At 46.1% G+C, this 18,482-nt stretch overlaps 1 protein-coding gene across 2 annotated transcripts in view; it reads left to right on the top strand.

Moving 5' to 3' along the window:
• MAJIN (membrane anchored junction protein) overlaps positions 1-18,482 on the top strand; it is a 45,121-nt gene that overhangs the window by 11,230 nt on the left and 15,409 nt on the right. For both annotated transcript variants that reach the window (XM_065582411.1, XM_042846144.2), the window contains exon 2: positions 13,142-13,260. In XM_065582411.1, coding sequence (XP_065438483.1) covers positions 13,160-13,260 — 101 coding nt within the window. In that variant the 5' untranslated portion in view covers positions 13,142-13,159. The remainder of the gene's footprint in view (positions 1-13,141; positions 13,261-18,482) is intronic.

Raw genomic sequence — 18,482 nt, 5'->3', positions numbered from 1 at the left:
TGTAATTCCAAATGGTGGCAGTGATGTAATAAACTTCCAGTTTCCCAAAAGTCAGGGTACCTAGATTGTCTCTGGGATTTCTGGTTTGCATCTGGTACACTTCTCTGTAGGAGGCCAAGCAGTCCAGAGATGGAGGATCTTTCCCTGAATCCATACTTGTAGCTTGTTTTCTGTGAAAAGAAGCTACAAGCTCATGGTTTCACTACCCACATGGACTTTTCCTTTGATGATGGAGACTGAGGAATGCATTTTGAGTCTTTGACCTCCAGTCAGCATACACAATGACCACTTCCTTTGAAATTAGCACTTTTCTGTTAAAGTTCTTCATTTGCATTTCACAAATCTTGCTTGATGGCTTGTTTGATGACCATGAAGCAGCTTACTTTTCAAAAGGCCTGTTCTGGTTGGTCTCCATTGCAAACACAGAAGGCTTTCTCATTGAGTGTTTGCAGCGCGGTGGTCAGAAGACAATGGAAGGATTAATATTGATTCACTGAATTATTGCTATGCGCCAAGGGGGCAGGAGGTAGCTTCCATTTTCAGTTGAGTCAGCCGGAAATTTTTGGGCTAGAGAGGACAAAGGAAGTTGGCTGATAGGATTGTGGGGTATCTTTGGCAGACTCCTGGGACACATGCCAAGCGGGGCTGTGTCTATACTGCAAAGCAATAGGGCTCAAATCCTGGGTAATGGCTTGACATGGGCTTGGACCCTCCACCCATAGGCTCCTGGGACCCTAGGTTCTGACCCGAGTCTGAGAGATTTGTGTGTAGACAGAAGGGAGGTTTGGGCACATGCCTGAGTCTGAGCCTGGGTTTACATTGCAGTGTAGGCAAACTCAAAGGCTTGGTGTATCCCCAGCTTCAACTGTGGACATAGCCTTAAGTAAATAAATTGAAGATAGTGAAGGGTTAAAATCCATGTGCATTTTATATAACAACCTGGTACACCTCTACCTCGATATAACGCTGTCCTCGGGAACCAAAAAATCTTACCGCGTTATAGGTGAAACCGCGTTATATCGAACTTGCTTTGATTTGCTAGAGTGCGCAGCCCCGCCCACCCGGAACGCTGCTTTACCGTGTTATATCCGAATTCATGTTATATCAGGCTGCGTTATATCGGGGTAGAGGTGTATATGGATTGTGCCAGCTCTTTTCCAGGCCCAAGGTCCAGAGTATGGTCAAGAGACCAGAGGCCTAGCAAATAGTGATTAGCTAAGAGAAAGCTGGGGTAAACAGATAACATTGCCTTTGCTAAGATAGGCCTGGTCAGCAAAATGCCAGATATTGGAGCAATAACTGAATAATTATGTTTCAAATTGAACAAAGGATCCCTGTTCCTATTGTGTTAGTGTAGGCAAACGTTCTTCCCCCAGATCCAACCTTGTGTTTATGAAAAGTTGGCACATGTCAGTATAAAATATGGCATCCTTCCACCTCCCTTCCAAGGGACCAATGCTTGCCTTAAGACATAAAGGAGACATTCTATTGTCAGTGATGAATAGAATTTAATTAGTTTGTGACACTTTTCTGTTTTCCTGTAACTCAAACTTGACAACATACAGGCCCTTTGCCCACAGTTTGAATTGGGTCCTCTTTATTTTACAATATTTAAACGAGGCATGTATCCTGATCTTTGTTACTCGGTGAAATCTGACAACTTGTCATTGTGAGTCTACCTGCTTTCTTTTCATACTTGTAAATTAGGCATGGAATTATTTCATTATAATTCTATGAGTCTATTTATTTTACAGTCAGTCATGAAAAAGCTCAGAGAACCACTTTTAGAACAAGCTGTGACAATACATTATAATGTTTTAGATCAATAGAATGCCATATACTTTATTGCCATATACTTTCACAGTTTTTGTTTCAACCACTAGGAATGTACCTGTTGGACAATCAAAGGAGTTGCTCCATTCTTATAGACCCCCAAATCAGAATTCAACATATATATTTTATACTAATAACATTTTATCAAAGTATTAATTAAATGTTAACTTGCTAACTTGAGACTATGGGTGGAGACATTATGTAATCTGTTAACCACTGGCTAATGTGCTATCTTGCCTTGCTTCAAAACCTGTGGAACTGCCTACCCTGTCACTTTCCCCCGCCCATGGAAAATCTATATATTCTATTGTAATCAATTGATTGACAGTGTCTCTGAGCCTAATAAGCAAGGTGACACTCCGCCAGCGCTGTGTGTAATAAACTCCTATGCTTGACCTCTACACGGTGTGGATTTATGTCCTTCAATAGTAAAATCTGAAATCAGTTTGATGCTTTCAGTGAGGTAAATGATTTTTTTGTTAAAGTTGAATTTGTTGGTAGCTTAACAGAAAATGTTTAGGGGGTCATTTCAGATTAGACAGTTTAAAGTAAACAACTTTAGATAGAAAGTTCAAATTAGTTTTGGGATTAAGGTAACTTTTTTGGAGGGGAATTTAGGTTGTTTGAGTGATTTAACTGATGTGACAAAAAGAGATGTCAAATTCCAAAAACATACCACTGAAAATAAGATGAATGTAGGCAGAAAAATGGCCAACAAGTTCAGTTGTAACTGAAGTGAACAAGTTTAATAAAGGAAAAATTTAAATTGACTGGCATTTTAAAGAAAACAAGCATGCAAGAAGAGAAGGCTGTTGTGGAGAAGTTAAATGAATTTTTTACATCAGTCTTCACTGCAGAGGATGTGAGGGAGATTACCACACCTGAGCCATTCTTTTTAGATGACAAATCTGAGGAACTGTCTGAGATAGAGATGTGAATAGAAGAGGTTTAGGAACAAATTGGTAAATTAAACAGTAATAAGTCACCGGGACCAGAGAGTATTCACCCAAGAGTTCTGAAGGAACTCAAATATGAAATTGCAGAACTACTAACTGTGGTATGGAACCTATCGCTTAAATCAGTTTCTATATAAGATGTCTAGAGGATATTTAATATTATGTCAATTTTTAAAAAAGGTTCCAGAGGTGATCCTGATAATTACAGGTTGGTAAGCCTAACTTCAGTACCAAGCAAACTGGTTGAAACTATAGTGAGTAACAGAATTATCAGACATGTAGATGAACATGATTTGTTGGGGGAAGAGTTGAGGTGGCTTTTGTAAAGGGAAATCATGCCTCAGCAATCCATTCAAATTCTTAGAGGGGGTCAACAAATGCGAACAAGGGTGATCCAGTGGATATAGTGTACTTGGACTTTCAGAAAGCCTTTGACAAGGTCCTACACCAAAGGCTCTTAAGCAAAGTAAATAGTCATGGGATAAGAGGGAAGGTCCTCTCAACTCCTTTGATTGTCCAACAGGTACATTCCTAGGGGTTGAAACAGAAAGACAAGAAAAGACAAGACAGAAAACAAATGGTAGGAATAAATGGTCAATTTTCAGAATGGAGGGAGGTACATAGTGGTGTCTCCCAAGGATCTGTACTGGGGCCAGTTGTGTTCAACATATTCACAAATGATCTGGAAAAAGGGGTGAATCTGAAAATTTTGCCAAAATTACTAAAGTCCCAACCAGACTGCAAAGAGTTATAAAGGCATCTCACAAACCTGGGTGGCTGGGCAACAAAATGGCAGATGAAATTCAATGTTAATAAATGCAAAGTAATGCACATTGGAAAACATAATCTCAATGATACATACAAAATTATGGCATCTGAATTAGTTGTTACCACTGAAGAAAAAGTTCTTGGAGTCATTGTGAATAGTTCTCTGAAAGCATCTGCTCAATGTGCAATGGCAGTCAAAAAAGTGAACAGAATGTTAGGAACCATTAGGAAAGGGATAGATAATAAGACAGAAAATATGCCACTATATAAATGCCAAGATGTAAATCCATGGTGCACCCACACCTTGAATACTACATGCAGTTCTGGTCATCCCATCTAAAAAAAAATGTTACAATTGGAAAAGGTACAAAGAAGGGTAAAAAAAATGATTAAGGGTATGGAACAGCTTTCGTATGAGGAAAGATTAAAAAGACTGGGATGTTTTAGCTTGGAAAATAGATAACTAAGAGGGGATATGATAGAGGTCTATAAAGTTGTGATTGGTGTGGAGAAAATGAATAGGAAAGTGTTATTTACACCTTCACATAATGCAAGAACCAGAGATCATCCAATGAAATTAATAGGCAGCAAGTTTAAAATAAACAAAAGGAACTAATTCTTCACATAATGCAAGTCAGCCTGTGGAATTCATTGCCAGGGTATGTTGTGAAGGCCAAAACTATAGCAGGATTAAAAAAAAAAAACTAGATAAGTTTATGGAGGATAGGTCCATCAATGGCTATTAGCTAAAATGGTCAGGGGTGCAACGCCATGTTCTGGGTATCTCTAGCCTCTGATTGCCAGAAGCTGTGAGTGAATGACATGGGATAGATGACTCGATAATAGCCTATTCTGTTAATTCCCTCTGAAGCCACTGTCGGAAGACAGGATACTGGACTAGGTGGACCATTGGTCTGACCCAGTATGGCCATTCTTATGTTCTTCACTCTCATCTGGCCCTAAATTCCCTAGTCGAACTGCAGTGGATGATAGAACCCAGCAGGGGAGGTTTTAAGTCCATGTCTAAGGACAAGGACTCCAAAAGGATGGATTTAATGGGCAGAAAGATTTACACTTCTTCCTCCTTGCAAATGCAGATTGTAAACCAGCAGGCATTGCTGTCCATGTATGACTTTGTAAATTGGACAGCTATCAACTATCCTCCTTGCATTGACTCAGAACAACTGGTTTCCTGCTCTGGGCCTTCAGGATGCTTACTTCCATTTGGTGATTCTCCCAAGTCACAGAAGATTTCTCTGGGTTGTAGTGGCAAACTGTCACTTACAGTACACAGTCCTTCCCTTTGGTCTGTCTCTTGACCGCTGAGTTTTTACTAAATGTATAGTTGGGGTGACAGCATACCTCAGGAAGAAAGGAATCCACGTCTTCCCATATCTGCACGACTGGCTACTCGGGGCACATCCAGGGAAAGAGTCCTTTCTCACGTACTCATTACACTGTGCTTACTCGAGTGTCTGGGTCTCATCCTAAACACCAGAAAGTCAGCGCTGGTCCCCACACAGAAAATTGAGTTCACTGGGTTCCTAATAGACTGTATGACTTCATGAGCGTTTCTGCCAACTGACCATTTCCAGACAATTCGCTGTCTTTGTCTCAATCTGCAGTCTCAGCTTTCCATGACCGTTTGTATGTGCCTGAGGCTTTTAGGCCACATGTCCACATGCACGCAGGTTGCGCCTTCACCCTCTTCAAATGTGGCTTAGGACTGTTTACTGTCCAATCCTTCATCACCGGGACAGGTTGGTCTGTCTCCTTCCATTGATCCTGGACTTCTTGTAGTGGTGGATGGTTCAGGGAAATGTAGGTCACGACATTTCCTTTGCATGACCCTTACCAACCAGGACTGTTGTCACTCCCTGGTAGGTTGGGGAGTGCATTTGGGGTCACTGAAGGTTCAGGATCTGTGGTTGGAGCAGGAAGCTCCACTGCATATCAATGTCTTGGAGCTTCGGGCCATCTACAATGCCTGTCTCGCTTTCCTAGACTTCATCAAGGGTTTGGTAATTCACATGTTATTATGTGAAGAGGCAAAGCTGAGCACACTCCAGGGTGCTTTGCCAAGAGGTGATCAGGTTGTGGCAGTCCAGACTCATCTTGTGAACCATCTCAGCAGGAATTTTTCCCTGAACCACAAGTGGTCTCTGAAGTCCAGTCTTTGGAGAGTCATCTTTGCATTGTGGTATGTTCCAGTGGTCAACCTGTTTGATACAAGGGACAAAAGAAAATGCTATCTGTTCTGCTTTTGAACGACACTTTCCACCTCAGCTGGCAATTGGCTATCCTGTGTGCTTTTCCTCCGATCCTGATTGTTCCACAAATCGTTCTCAAACTGAAGGCAGATTGGGCCAAGCTCACCCTCACCCCAGCATAGCTGAGGTGGTGCTGGTTTTCTGACCTTCTTATCCCTTATGTTCCAGCCTGACTTGCTCATGCAGAATCACCGTCATACGTTGCATCCCATGCTCAGCTCCCTGCATCTCATGGTATGGCTGCTCCATGGTTGAATGAGGAGGAAGAGAGATGTTTGGAGACAGTTTGATAGGTCCTACTCAGTAATAGAAAGCTCTCTACCAAGATGGACTGTTCAGCAAAGTGAAAGCTTTTTTTCAGTGTGGTCCTTGCCCTGCGGAGTTCAGCTTGATACTGGCTAGTATCCAAGACATCATAGAGTATTTGCTGCATCTTCAGTTATCAGCCTTAAGCTTAGCTCATTGAGGATGCAACCAGTGGTGATCTCAGCCTTTCATCCACCCATTCATGGAGGATTGGATTTTTTCAATGCTGTGATGGTGAGATTCTCCATTCACCGGCATGGGAACTGGTGGGACCTTAATATGATGTTAGGAACTCTCATGGGTCCTCTGTTTGAGCCTCTAGCATCTTGCCCCTTTCCTCTGTTATGTAAAAAAATCCTGCATTCCTCGTGGCAATAATACCTACAAGGAGAGTGCATGAGTTGCAGGCTTTGATCGCAGAGCCTTGTTACACACCATTCTCCAAAGACAAAGTGATGGTGCAGCTGCACCCAAAATTTGTGTCTAAAGTGGTCTCTCAATTTCATTTAAACCAGACGGTATATTTGCCTGTGTTTTTTCCTAAGCCACATTCATCTCCTGAGGAGCAAGTGTCTTCACCCTTTGGACATCAGATGATGTTTGGTCTTTTATCTGGACAGGACTAAGTCCTTCCAGTCTTCACCTCATCTGTTTGTGTCATATCCTGACTGTATGAAGGGACAGGCAGTCTCCTCAAAGATGATCTCTAAGTGGATAACTTCCTGAATCAAGACTGCATACGAAACAGCTTCGGCTACACCCCCTTCTATGGGTACAAGCTCATTCTATGAGGGCACGTCTTCACTACCTGCCGGATCGACGGGTAGCAATCGATCTATTGGGGATTGACTTATCGCGTCTAGTGAAGACGTGATAAAATTGATCCCCGATGGCTCTGCCGTCGACTCCGGAAATCCACCGCGGCAAGAGGCGGAAGCAGAGTCGACGGCGGCGCGGCAGCAGTTGACTCGCCGCCGTCCTCACAGCCAGGTAAGTCGACCTAAAATACACAACTTCAGCTACGCTATTCACGTAGCTGAAGTTGCGTATCTTAGGTCGGACCCCTCCTCCCCCCGTAGTGTAGACCTAGCCTGAGAATGCAGACTACGTCAATAACATTCTTAAGTGACGTCACAATATTGGATATTTTCAGGGCTGCCACATGGTCATTGATACATAGGTTTATGAACCATTATGCCATTACTGTGGCATCAAGAGCAGATGCAAACTTTAGGAAGGCAGTCCTGCAGTCCTTGTTTAAATAGACTCCAAGCCCCACCCCCTGTGGGTACTGCTTGTGAGTCACCTAAGAGGAATAAACAGCTGCATCTACTCAAAGAAGAAACGGTAACTTTCTGTAACTGTGTTTTTTCTAGATGTGATACAGATGTGTATTCCATGACCACCCTCTGTCCCTCCATTGGAGTCTAGTCTCTGAGTGTTCAGTGTGAAGGGACTGAGGGGGCTTGAGGTGGCACCGGCTAATATAGCCAGGGGAGGGGCTATGGCCATAAGGTACAAGCCCCACCCCTCTACGGGTATTACTAGGCAAAATTGTCTGGCTCTGGTGCACTGGGTGTGCACACACCCAAGTAGAATACACATCTGCATCATAGAATCATAGAAGACTAGGCTTGGAAGAGACCTCAGGAGGTCATCTATTCCAATCCCCTGCTCAAAGCAGGACTAACCCAAATTAAATCATCCCAGCCAGGACTTTGTCAAGCTTTGTCACATCTCAAAGAACCACAGTTACAGTAAGTAACCATTTCTTTCTGACTGTATGCCACCTTTATGCCTGTGGCTTATAGGGAATGCTGGGGCAAAATTGGTCACTAGTCCTTTCTTGCACCAGAAAATAATGCCCCATGCCTGCTCAAGATTGCCATGACAGGGGAATACTTGTCTACTGCCCAGTCCTCTTCGTGCTGCTGACTTACCAGGGGTTAAGGATCTGGTCTTACGTCTAATTAGTAGGGCTGCAGGTTTGTCAAAGTGGAGAAAATGTCACGGATACCATGATTTTTCTGTTTGTGTTGGAAGGCTCTAGGTGGGCCATCAGCCCTGTGTGAAGGGCAGATCCCGGGGGGCTGTTTGGAGAGTGAGCCTGCTGTGCACTCATCCTGCAGTGGTGGCTCCTGTGTCCTGCAGGACTTGGGCTTTGCAAGTTGGCACACGGGGTTGCGGTGCCTCTCAGGTTTGGCCTGACAAAGGGGTAGGAGGGTGTGACACAGAAGATCCTAGGAGAAAGGTCCCTTGTTCTTTGCAAATAATTCTTACTTAGACTTGACAAACTCACTACACCAAACATGTCTTACAGGATATTTATCCATAAAGAGTAACATGTAAGATATCTATGAGAAAGCTTGTAACTTGTCAAGATTCATAATCATTATGAGGTGTATATATGGGGTAATATATAAGGAATAATGTATTTATATTAAAAAAACAAGGAGGAGTCCGGTGGCACCTTCAAGACTAACAGATTTATTTGGGCATAAGCTTTCGTGGGTAAAAACCCATGCATCTGAAGAAGTGGGTTTTTTACCCGCGAAAGCTTGTGCCCAAATAAATCTGTTAGTCTTGAAGGTGCCACCAGACTCCTCGTTGATTTTGTGGATACAGACTAACACGGCTACCCCTCTGATATTTTGTATTTATATTGAAAGTATGCTTTATGGATTTGGAGTAACTCCTGGTCACTAGGGAATAATATGTCTCAGTAATGGTTCATTCAGGCAGGAAGAAATTGTCATCCTGCCCTGTTTTGTTGGTGGTGCAATGCATGGCTCAATTGTTTAGCCTTTTACCCAATCCTAAGAAGTTCATTGGAAAACCATCAGAGACAACTGCAAACAATCAAAATCTCCTGAAGGTATATTAAAAAAAGGAACATTACAACAAGACAGGGGTTTGCCTTGTCTATGAACAGCAACAAAAGACTATTTAATGAAAACATAAGCTGAGGAGACATTCTGAGGAGCAGGGGTGTTCTAATGAAAAATTGGATCCTGTTTCCTGTGAAGCCAGCCAGCTCTGCAGCATACTGAACTTTTTGGGGAAAACCTACTTTATTAGATAGGAAAGGTACTTATTAATAAGTATAGAGACAGGTTTTCATTTTACAGTTTTGTTGTGTATTTTAGCCATTTGTTTCTACCACACCTTCCTGTTTTTGTAGAATCTCTGTTTTTTCTTTTGTTTTATTGCAAGTGCTGTGTGTTACACAAGAAAGGGGGTTTAAGGTAAAACTAGTAAGCTGGGGCACAGTGTTCCTCTGGGGACAGAGGATCTGGGATTTCTGTGAGTATCCAATGTTAGAGGCTGGATATCCCAGAGGAATGATTCAAAGGGACTCGGTGATAGGGTTGCATCTCTTGTTTAATCTACAAGACAAAGATAGGGCTGGTATAACCCAGAGGAGAGTGCTGAGTATCTGAAAGGCTGGTGTTAGGGCACAGACACCCAGTCAGGCACAGGCAAGATTTCCTCATGCTTCAAGCATGAGGAAAACAAAGTGACCCAAGAACCATCATAGTGGGCCAAACCTGAGTGGCACTGCAACCCTGTGTGCCAGATCACAATGCCTGGGGTGAGTCTTTGTGTGGGGAGCTGGCTCTCAATCTCTGGACCCAGTCTCCTGGGACACAGGAACCACCACAGGGGGTGAATGGAGGGTGGGCTCGCTTTCCAGCCCCCAGCCACATGGGGGGCCTCCTCATTTCCCCGGCCAGGGATTATGGTTGTGGTGCTGGGGCAGAGGGTGTTACTGCAGCTGGTCGCTGCCCCTTTGGCTGTGGTGAGAAGGACATTGACCTACGACTTTAAGAGCTATAGTTGAATTTCATATGTCATGGCATTTTTTACAAAAAATTATGGAGTGGTAAACCTGTTACTTTTACTAGATTTACTGTGACTGATTTTGTGATTTCTTAAAAAAAAAAAAATACTGTGACACATTTGCAGAACTACTAATTAACCATGTATTTAACTCATGGAAGTGTGTGTTCATTGATGGATGTTTTGAGTTTCTTCCAATTCTTATGTGATGCTGGCAAACTAGGTGATGCCAACTCATGCCAAGGGCCCATGCCTCACTTGGATATTGTCAAATATATAGCTGGAATCAGTCTTGTGCACCTGTATGTTAGTATTGTTAAAATAGATATTAGAGTTATAAAAATGTGCTGAACATTTACTTTATCGAATGCTTTTAAATTGCTGCGTGCTGTAATCTCTTAGAACATCTGTATCCCATATTTTAAGGTAATATTTGAGTATTTGCATTGTAAGGCTGTATAACTGTGTAAGGTCTGCTCTACACTACCGAGTTAGGTCGATGCAAGGTAGCTTACATCAACCTAATTTTGGAAGTGTCTACACTTAAATTTCACTCCTGCCAATGTAACTGCCCCCCTATGCTGACTTAATAACTCCACCTCCATGAGTGGCATAGAGCCAAGGTCAGTGTTGTTATGTCAACACAGTATCAGTGTAGACACTGCATTGCTTATGTTGACTGTTACTGGCTTTCTGGAGCTGTCCCACAATGCCCCACACTGGCAGTACAATTGATACAAGTGATCGTGGTGAGGACGCGCACCACTGACACAAGCAGCAAAGTGTAGACACGCACAAGCGGTGTAATTTCTGCCATGGGCGTATGCTGATGTAAGTTAGGTTGATTTCATTTTATAATGCAGACATGGCTTAAATCACCAGACAGAAGAGAGATATTAATTAGTGTGAAATGTTGGCCTCCAACAGAAGGTGTTATGTCCTGCCTCACAAGGAAGATCAAGCAACACCAGACAAACTATTGTGGAACATCAAAATGGACTTTCTCCCCTCTCCCCCCCCCCCCCCCCATGAAGAGGAGATGTGCAAGTGAATTCTTCCCATCAGCTGAATTTGCAATTTGAAGCAAAGGGGGAAGGGATAAAAACCTCTAACAAGGAGGAGCTATATCTTTATGCTGCTTGGACTATGAGGGGCAAGGATTATGAAGCATAAGCAAAAGATCCCCAGTGCTTAGCCTGGGTTAGCCCTAAAGGACACGTAGAGGTTGCTTATTTCAAAATCTTTTTTTGAAACTTCAAATTGGAACTCATTTCTGTGTGTATATATGTTTACTTGATTTCATCTTGTAAATAATTCTATTTCTTTTTCCTATATAATAAATCTTTAGATAGTTTATTATAGGATTGGCTACAAGTATTGTTTTTGGTGTGAAATCGAAGGTGCACATGACCTGGGGTAAGCGGCCCTTTGGGACTGGGACTAATCTGAATGTTGCTGAGTTCTTCGGCGTAAGGGACCATCTATCACAAAGGCAAGCCTACCTGGGTGGCAAGACAGATTGGAGTATCCAAGGGGACTATCTGTGACTCCATGTTAAGGCTGTTTTAGTGCCCGAGGAGTTTACAGTTGATAATTGGTTGGCAAAATCGAAGTATAGAACTCTCAGCCAATTTGGGTTTTTTGCTGTTTCTTAACAGTCTGCCCTGAGGTTGGTACCCACACTCTTGAGCCACTGCAGGACAGACTGACATCTTAATTTTGTGGGGAGAACTTATCTTGGTGGGGCTATGTTGCAGAGGCTGCAATATTTGTGAAGCTCATATGGAGCACAGACCATACGGATGCTGAGAAAATGACAGTAAGTGTTGATGGGCAAAGCAAATGAAACTTCTCGTCCAATGGGAGGAGCGGAGCCCACTTGAGATACTCACAGTGGGCTGCATAGATGGATGGTAGATGCAGTGTTGAAGAGAGGGAGTGGGTATGTCAGTCCAGAATTAGGATCCTAAAGATTAGAAATGATGGGATTTGCTGGCAGATCTTGCAAAGTATCTCAATGCAAAACCCACAGATTCCTATCTACAGGCACAGTGACTGAAGGTACCATTTGGAATAGGTATACTGAGTGAGTCACCTGTGGTTCCTTTAGAAACTTCTTTTATATTTTCAGAATTGTTCTTTGAAAATTGGCAGTGCTCAAGACAGCATATGAAACCTTAATGTTAAGAACAACCTTTTCAGACATGATCATTAGACATTCAGACATTAGGTGCCTCCTTTTGTGGGTTCTCAACTTGAGATGTATTGGGCCTAATATTTTAGAGGTGACGAGCATCTTCAACTCCCATTGATTTCATTTGGATTTGTGGTTGCTCAGTGCCTCTGATAATCAGATCTAAGCTATCCCAGGTTTTAAAACTGCCTGAAGGAAATTAAATCCAGCATGTCAGTTCCACCCAGAACAAGGAGCAATGGTCTCAAGTTGCAGTGTGGGAGGTCTAGGTTGGATATTAGGAAACACTATTTCACTAGGAGGGTGGTGAAGCACTGGAATGCGTTACCTAGGGAGGTGGTGGAGTCTCCTTCCTTGGAGGTTTTTAAGGCCCGGCTTGACAAAGCCCTGTCTGGGATGATTTAGTTGGGAATTGGTCCTGCTTTGAGCAGGGGGTTGGACTAGATGACCTCCTGAGGTCCCTTCCAACCCTGATATTCTATGATTCACTCACTTAATAACTAAGCAGTAGAAGTTGGCTACAGATTTATGCTGGGGAAAAAGCCTCCAAATTTTGAATGGCCATGAAAGTACTTTAATGTGCCTACCTAAGTTTAGTATTTTTAAATACAGTAGTTCATTTTGTGTGCAGTCAGTAATGATAGAAAAACAAGCCTAAACTCTAAGAGGAAGTTTTTTTTTCCTTTCAACAGTCAGCTGTGGTAGCACTAAATAATTTTCATCTTACACATACACCAAATGTCCCTTTTACTACCACTTTTACTACTCTCAGCAATTAAATCTCCAGGTAGTAGCAAAATGTGCAGAATTATGGGGTTCGGTTCAAGGGAGATCCAGGATACAGGTCTGATAGGCAAACTTGCTCTAGAATAAAAGTTGTGTGTATAATACTCTTGTCTTCTACTATGAAAGATACAGACATGGATTGGGATGGATTTAATCTTTTTAACATCTGATTTCTCTTGCTTACCTAGGTTGGTATTCTGAAAAAGATGTTTTTAAAACCTTTTACATATCCACTACCCGAAACAAGGTTTCTTCATGCAGGCAGAAGTGTATATAAACTTAAAATCAGATATGGCAACTTCCTCAGGTAGGCAAGTTTCTTACTCCTAGGTATGAACCAAACCCATACTTTCACCCCACAACAGCATGAGGCTACAGTAAGAATGTATTGTACTGCTATCTCAAAATGAGGATTTTGGGAGATTCTTCATTTACTAAGCACTAGCACCACTTCTGAAGGTTCCAAACTGCAACAGTTCTATTTTTGGTCATGTAGGACTGGATATTTCAGCTTCAAAGTTCATTAACACCAGACTGAGCATTGGCCAGAGGGAGTCACCTGAGACTATGAAATGGTCTTCATGCTCTCTCTTCCAGACGAGTTGAGGACACTGCCCTTTTATTATTATCGGTGGAGCTCGTACCTATTACTGTAGTTAAGATTGCCTAACACTTTCCATTATAAGGCCTTGTTTTCTGTTGCTTATAATTTTGCTAAACTTTAAATGTTTTGTCTGAAACTTTCCTGTTGAGTATCTGCCTCAGACTTTTTTTGCAACTTTCATCTAAAATAGTTCAGCTGTTTACAAGAATGAAGTTAAGGAAAAATATGTTCTTCTTCGAGTGATTGCTCATGTCCATTCCAAGCAGGTGTGTGCGCGCTGCATGCATGCCAGCTGGAAGATTTTACTATAGCAGCGTCTGTAGTGTCGGCTTTGGCGCCCCCTGGAATGGCGCCTTCATGGCGCTGTATATAGGGGCCAGCCGACCCTCCACCCCCTCAGTTCCTTCTTACCACCGGTGACGGCTCGCTTGCTCTTCAGCAATTGTAACAGTGTTCCGTCGTTGTTGTAAATAGTTAGTTAGTTAGTTTGTTAAGTGTTAGCTTAGTTAGTTATTACTTGGGGGGTTTCCCCAATTTTTCGTCGCCCCGCTGGGGCATGCCCGGGTCCCCAGGGTTCAAACTCTGCTGGGACTGTGGGAAATTCATGCCGAAGAGTGACCCGCACTCTTCGTGCTTGAGGTGCCTAGGCGAGAGCCACCAAAAAGACAGGTGCAGTATCTGCAGGGCTTTTCGCCCCAGGACTCTCAAAGATAGAGAGCAGAGACTTAAAGTCCTCCTAATGGAGGCGGCCCTGTGGCCGCAATCAGATCCCGGGCCTACTGAGATGGCACCGAGCACTTCATCCTCGGTGCGCAGTGCTCTAGCGCCAGAGATGAGTTGTGAGGCCAAGGCTACCAAACCCCGGCACCGGAGAGAGTCGGCGCACAAGAAACTGTCCTCTATGAGACACCGTTCCCCATCACCAGTGCCGGTTAAAAAGAACAGGCCGGTGAGGGATCGTTCTACACACCGGGACTCTAAAGGGCCGGCGCTGTCCATGTCTACTACAGGACAATTCGTGCCACAGACCCATCCGGCCATCCCGTTGACTCCCGCCCTGGAGAGGGTACGGTCGAGTCCGGAAAAGCCTAGATCCCCGGACACAATGGAGGAAGTGCGCCTCCCATCGACCCCAGAGGCGTTCGAGGCCGCCTCAGACCTCTTGAACCTCCCGGTGCCAGCGTCGCCGCACCGGTGCAGAGAACCTCCGGCTACCGCTTGGCCCCATTATCAATCTAGGGGTAAACCGGTGTTGCTCTTGCCGCGCTCCCTGTGCCACGCCACTCTAGCGGCACTGGTGCAGACAGCACCCTCTACGGCGACAGTGGGTACTGTGCCTCCTATGTCCTCCTACTCGGAAACTTTGGACTCGGAGGCGGACTCGTACCGCTCTAACAGATCGAGAAGTAGGCGATCGTCCTCGCGTACGAGTGCCCAGCCATACCCACCACAGTGGCAGCAGCAACAGTGGCAACCGCCCCCCCAGTGGCCTTTCTGGACGCCGTGGGCCTACCACCAGTCAGTGGGTCAGGCGTACGGACCCCGCTCATGAGCTGCATCTGTCTCTTTGACGTCCGCGGTACCGCCGCTAATGCCACCACCACCGGCACTGCCGTCTGACAGGAGTGTGCCACAAAGGGACACGGCACCACCTAGCCAGACAACGGCACCAACAGGGACCTTGCTTCCAACACCGCAGGCACCGCCCAGCACGCCTCGTCGCTCGGTGTCGACCCCGGTACCAGCCGCGGTGCCGCATCCCGAGCCTGCACCGGCCGCGCAGCCTGAGTACCGTGTGCCGCAGGCCCTCGTAGAGGGAGAGGGGGTAGATGAAGGCCCTCTTCAAGGGATCTCTTCCTCCTCATCTCTGGACGAGGCAGTAGCGGGAACTTCAGCGGCACCGCCCCTGGAGGACAATAGGATCCTCCAACAACTGCTTACTCGAGCAACCCAAAGCCTCTCGATCCAGACTGAGGAGATCGAGGTGGACACGGATCCGGTGATTGATATCCTGACCCCGTCAGGCCCATCCAGGGTAACCCTACCTCTCATAAAGACCATTACGGACACAACCCGCACCTTATGGCAAACCCCTCCTCATTGGCCCCTATGGCCAAAAGGACTGAGAGGCGATATTTCGTTCCAACCAAGGGCTATGAACATCTTTATACACACCCTCCCTGGGACTCCCTAGTGGTGGATGCCGCCAACCAGAGGGAATGCCAGGGTTTTCAGGGGGCTACGCCTAAAAATAGAGAGGCCAAAAAGTTGGACCTGTTTGGGCGCAAGGTTTATTCAATGGGGTGCCTGCAGTTGCGCATTGCCAATCAGCAAGCCATAGTGAGCTGGTATGGACACAACACGTGCTCAGCTTTGTCTAGGTTCACAGACCTCCTTCCACAGGAGTTGCGAACTGAGTTTTCAGCCCTGGTTGAGGAGGGAAGATTGATTACCCGGACTTCCCTACAGGCGGCCCTTGACGCGGCCGATTCAGCTTCACGCACGTTGGCGACTGGTCTGGTCATGAGGCGTGGAGCCGGGCTTCAAGTGTCCGGCCTGCCTCACGAGGTCCAACAAACGATCCAGGACGTCCCTTTCGAAGGGCCCACACTCTTCTCGGAGAAAACCGATAAGAGGCTTCATAGCCTAAAGGACTCACAGACCACTCTCCGTTCACTAGGCCTCCACACCCCTGTCACTCAGCGTAGACAGTTTAGGCCACTGCAGGCCCCCCGGCCGTACCAACCTCAAAATCGAGGGGATGCCTTGCGCAGAAGGCCAAGGACGGGCAGGAGGAGGCAACAACAGCAGCCCTTCGGCCAGTCTTCTACCCAACCAAGGCCTACACAGGGGCCTAGACCACCATTTTGATGGCCCGGTCGAGGATGACCTACCGGTCAGAACTCTGGATCCTACCAACCTTACCTTTTCGTCACGTCTGTCCCCCTTCTATCGTGCATGGGCCCAGATCACGTCCGACGCTTGGGTGCTTCGCACGGTAAAGGAGGGATATTCTATCCAGTTTTCCTCCCTCCCGCCCCACCAGCTCCCCTCCCCATCCCTCTTCAGGGACCCTTCTCACGAGCAACTTCTACTTCATGAAGTTCAGTCCCTCCTCGCATCAGGGGCAGTAGAGGAGGTTCCTCAGGCGCTACGGGGCAAGGGCTTCTATTCTCGATATTTCCTAATACCGAAAGCGAAAGGGGGCCTCAGACCCATTCTAGACTTGTGTGGTCTCAACAAGTTTGTGAAAAAGCTCAAGTTCCGCATGCTCTCCCTGTCCTTCATCATTCCTTCCATGGATCCAGGAGACTGGTATGCCGCCCTCAACTTAAAGGACGCATACTTTCATATTGCGATAATCCCTCGGCACAGGCGTTACCTCAGGTTTCTCGTGGGCAACGCTCATCTACAATTTATGGTTCTGCCCTTTGGTCTGTCAGCAGCCCCAAGGGTCTTCACGAAGTGCATGGCAGTCGTGGCTGCCTTCCTACGCAGGCACGGGATCCAGGTGTTTCCCTACCTGGATGATTGGCTCATCAAGGGCAGGTCCAGGGTGCAAGTGGAGGCTCAGGTGGTCTTTGCCAGGCAAACCTTCCTCGAGCTCGGCCTCTTACTCAACGAGGCCAAGTCCACACTATCTCCAACCCAAAAAATTGAATTCATAGAAGCGGTTCTGGACTCGACACACGCCAGAGCATATCTCCCAGAGGCCAGATTCCGGACTATATCCAACATTTTCCTCGGCCTCCAACGTTACCCCACCACCACAGCAAGAAGCTGCCTCAAATTACTAGGGCACATGGCAGCATGTACCTACGTGGTGAGACACGCCAGACTCAGACTGCGCCCTCTCCAGTCTTGGTTGGCACGGGTTTATTGGCTAGTCAGGGACTCCCTGGAATCGGTGGTGACATTACCTCAGCCAGTGCTGGACTCCCTTCAATGGTGGCTCGACCCGTGGGTGGTCTGCGCAGGAGTTCCTTTCCTCGACCCCGAGCCCTCCCTCTCCCTGGTAATGGACAGATCGGGGATGGGGTGCACATCTGGGCGACCTCAGAACCCAAGGCCTTTGGTCACGAGAGGATCTTTCACTCCACATCAATGTCAGGGAACTACGAGCTGTGCGCCTCGCATGCATAGCCTTCAAATCCCAGCTGGCAGGCAGGTGCGTTTCTGTCCTCACGGACAATGCTCCAACGATGTTCTATATCAACAAACAGGGTGGTGCTCGCTCTTCTCCCCTTTGCCGGGAAGACCTCGCATTATGGGACTTTTGCGTACAGAACGTAATTCACCTGACAGCATCCTACCTCCCGGGGGCGCAAAATGGGCTCGCGGATGCACTCAGCCATTCGTTCTAGGGTCACGAGTGGTCTATCCGCTGGGATATAGTTCTCTCAATTTTCCAGCTCTGGGGTCATCCCCAGGTGGACCTATTTGCCTCCACCGAGAACAGGAATTGTCACCAATTCTGCTCCCTCAGGGGACGCAGTCCGGGGTCCCTAACAGACGCCTTTCTCCTCTCTTGGACAGACGGGCTATTTTACGCCTTTTCCCCGATTCCCATGATTCACAGAGTAATCCTCAAGGCCTGCAGAGATCACGCTCGGCTCATCCTGATAGCGCCGGCGTGGTCTCGCCAGCACTGGTACACGTCTCTCCTGCACATGTCTATGCGGGTGCCACTCAGGTTGCCCCTACTCCTGGAGTTGATCACACAGGATCGCGGTCGCCTGCTTCACCCGAACCTGGAGTCGCTCACCTTACAGCCTGGATGCTCCATGGCTAAACCTGGTGGAGTTGCAATGCTCTCATCAGGTCAGGCAGGTCCTTCTGGGTAGCAGGAAGCCCTCTACAAGGACCACGTACTTGGCTAAGTGGAAGCGCTTCCCCCTCTGGGCCACACAACGGGGCCAGGCTCC

Source organism: Chrysemys picta, chromosome 2 (genome assembly GCF_011386835.1).
Source record: "Chrysemys picta bellii isolate R12L10 chromosome 2, ASM1138683v2, whole genome shotgun sequence".
NCBI classification, from domain to species: domain Eukaryota; kingdom Metazoa; phylum Chordata; order Testudines; family Emydidae; genus Chrysemys; species Chrysemys picta.
This window is presented reverse-complemented; position numbering and strand designations above follow the sequence as displayed.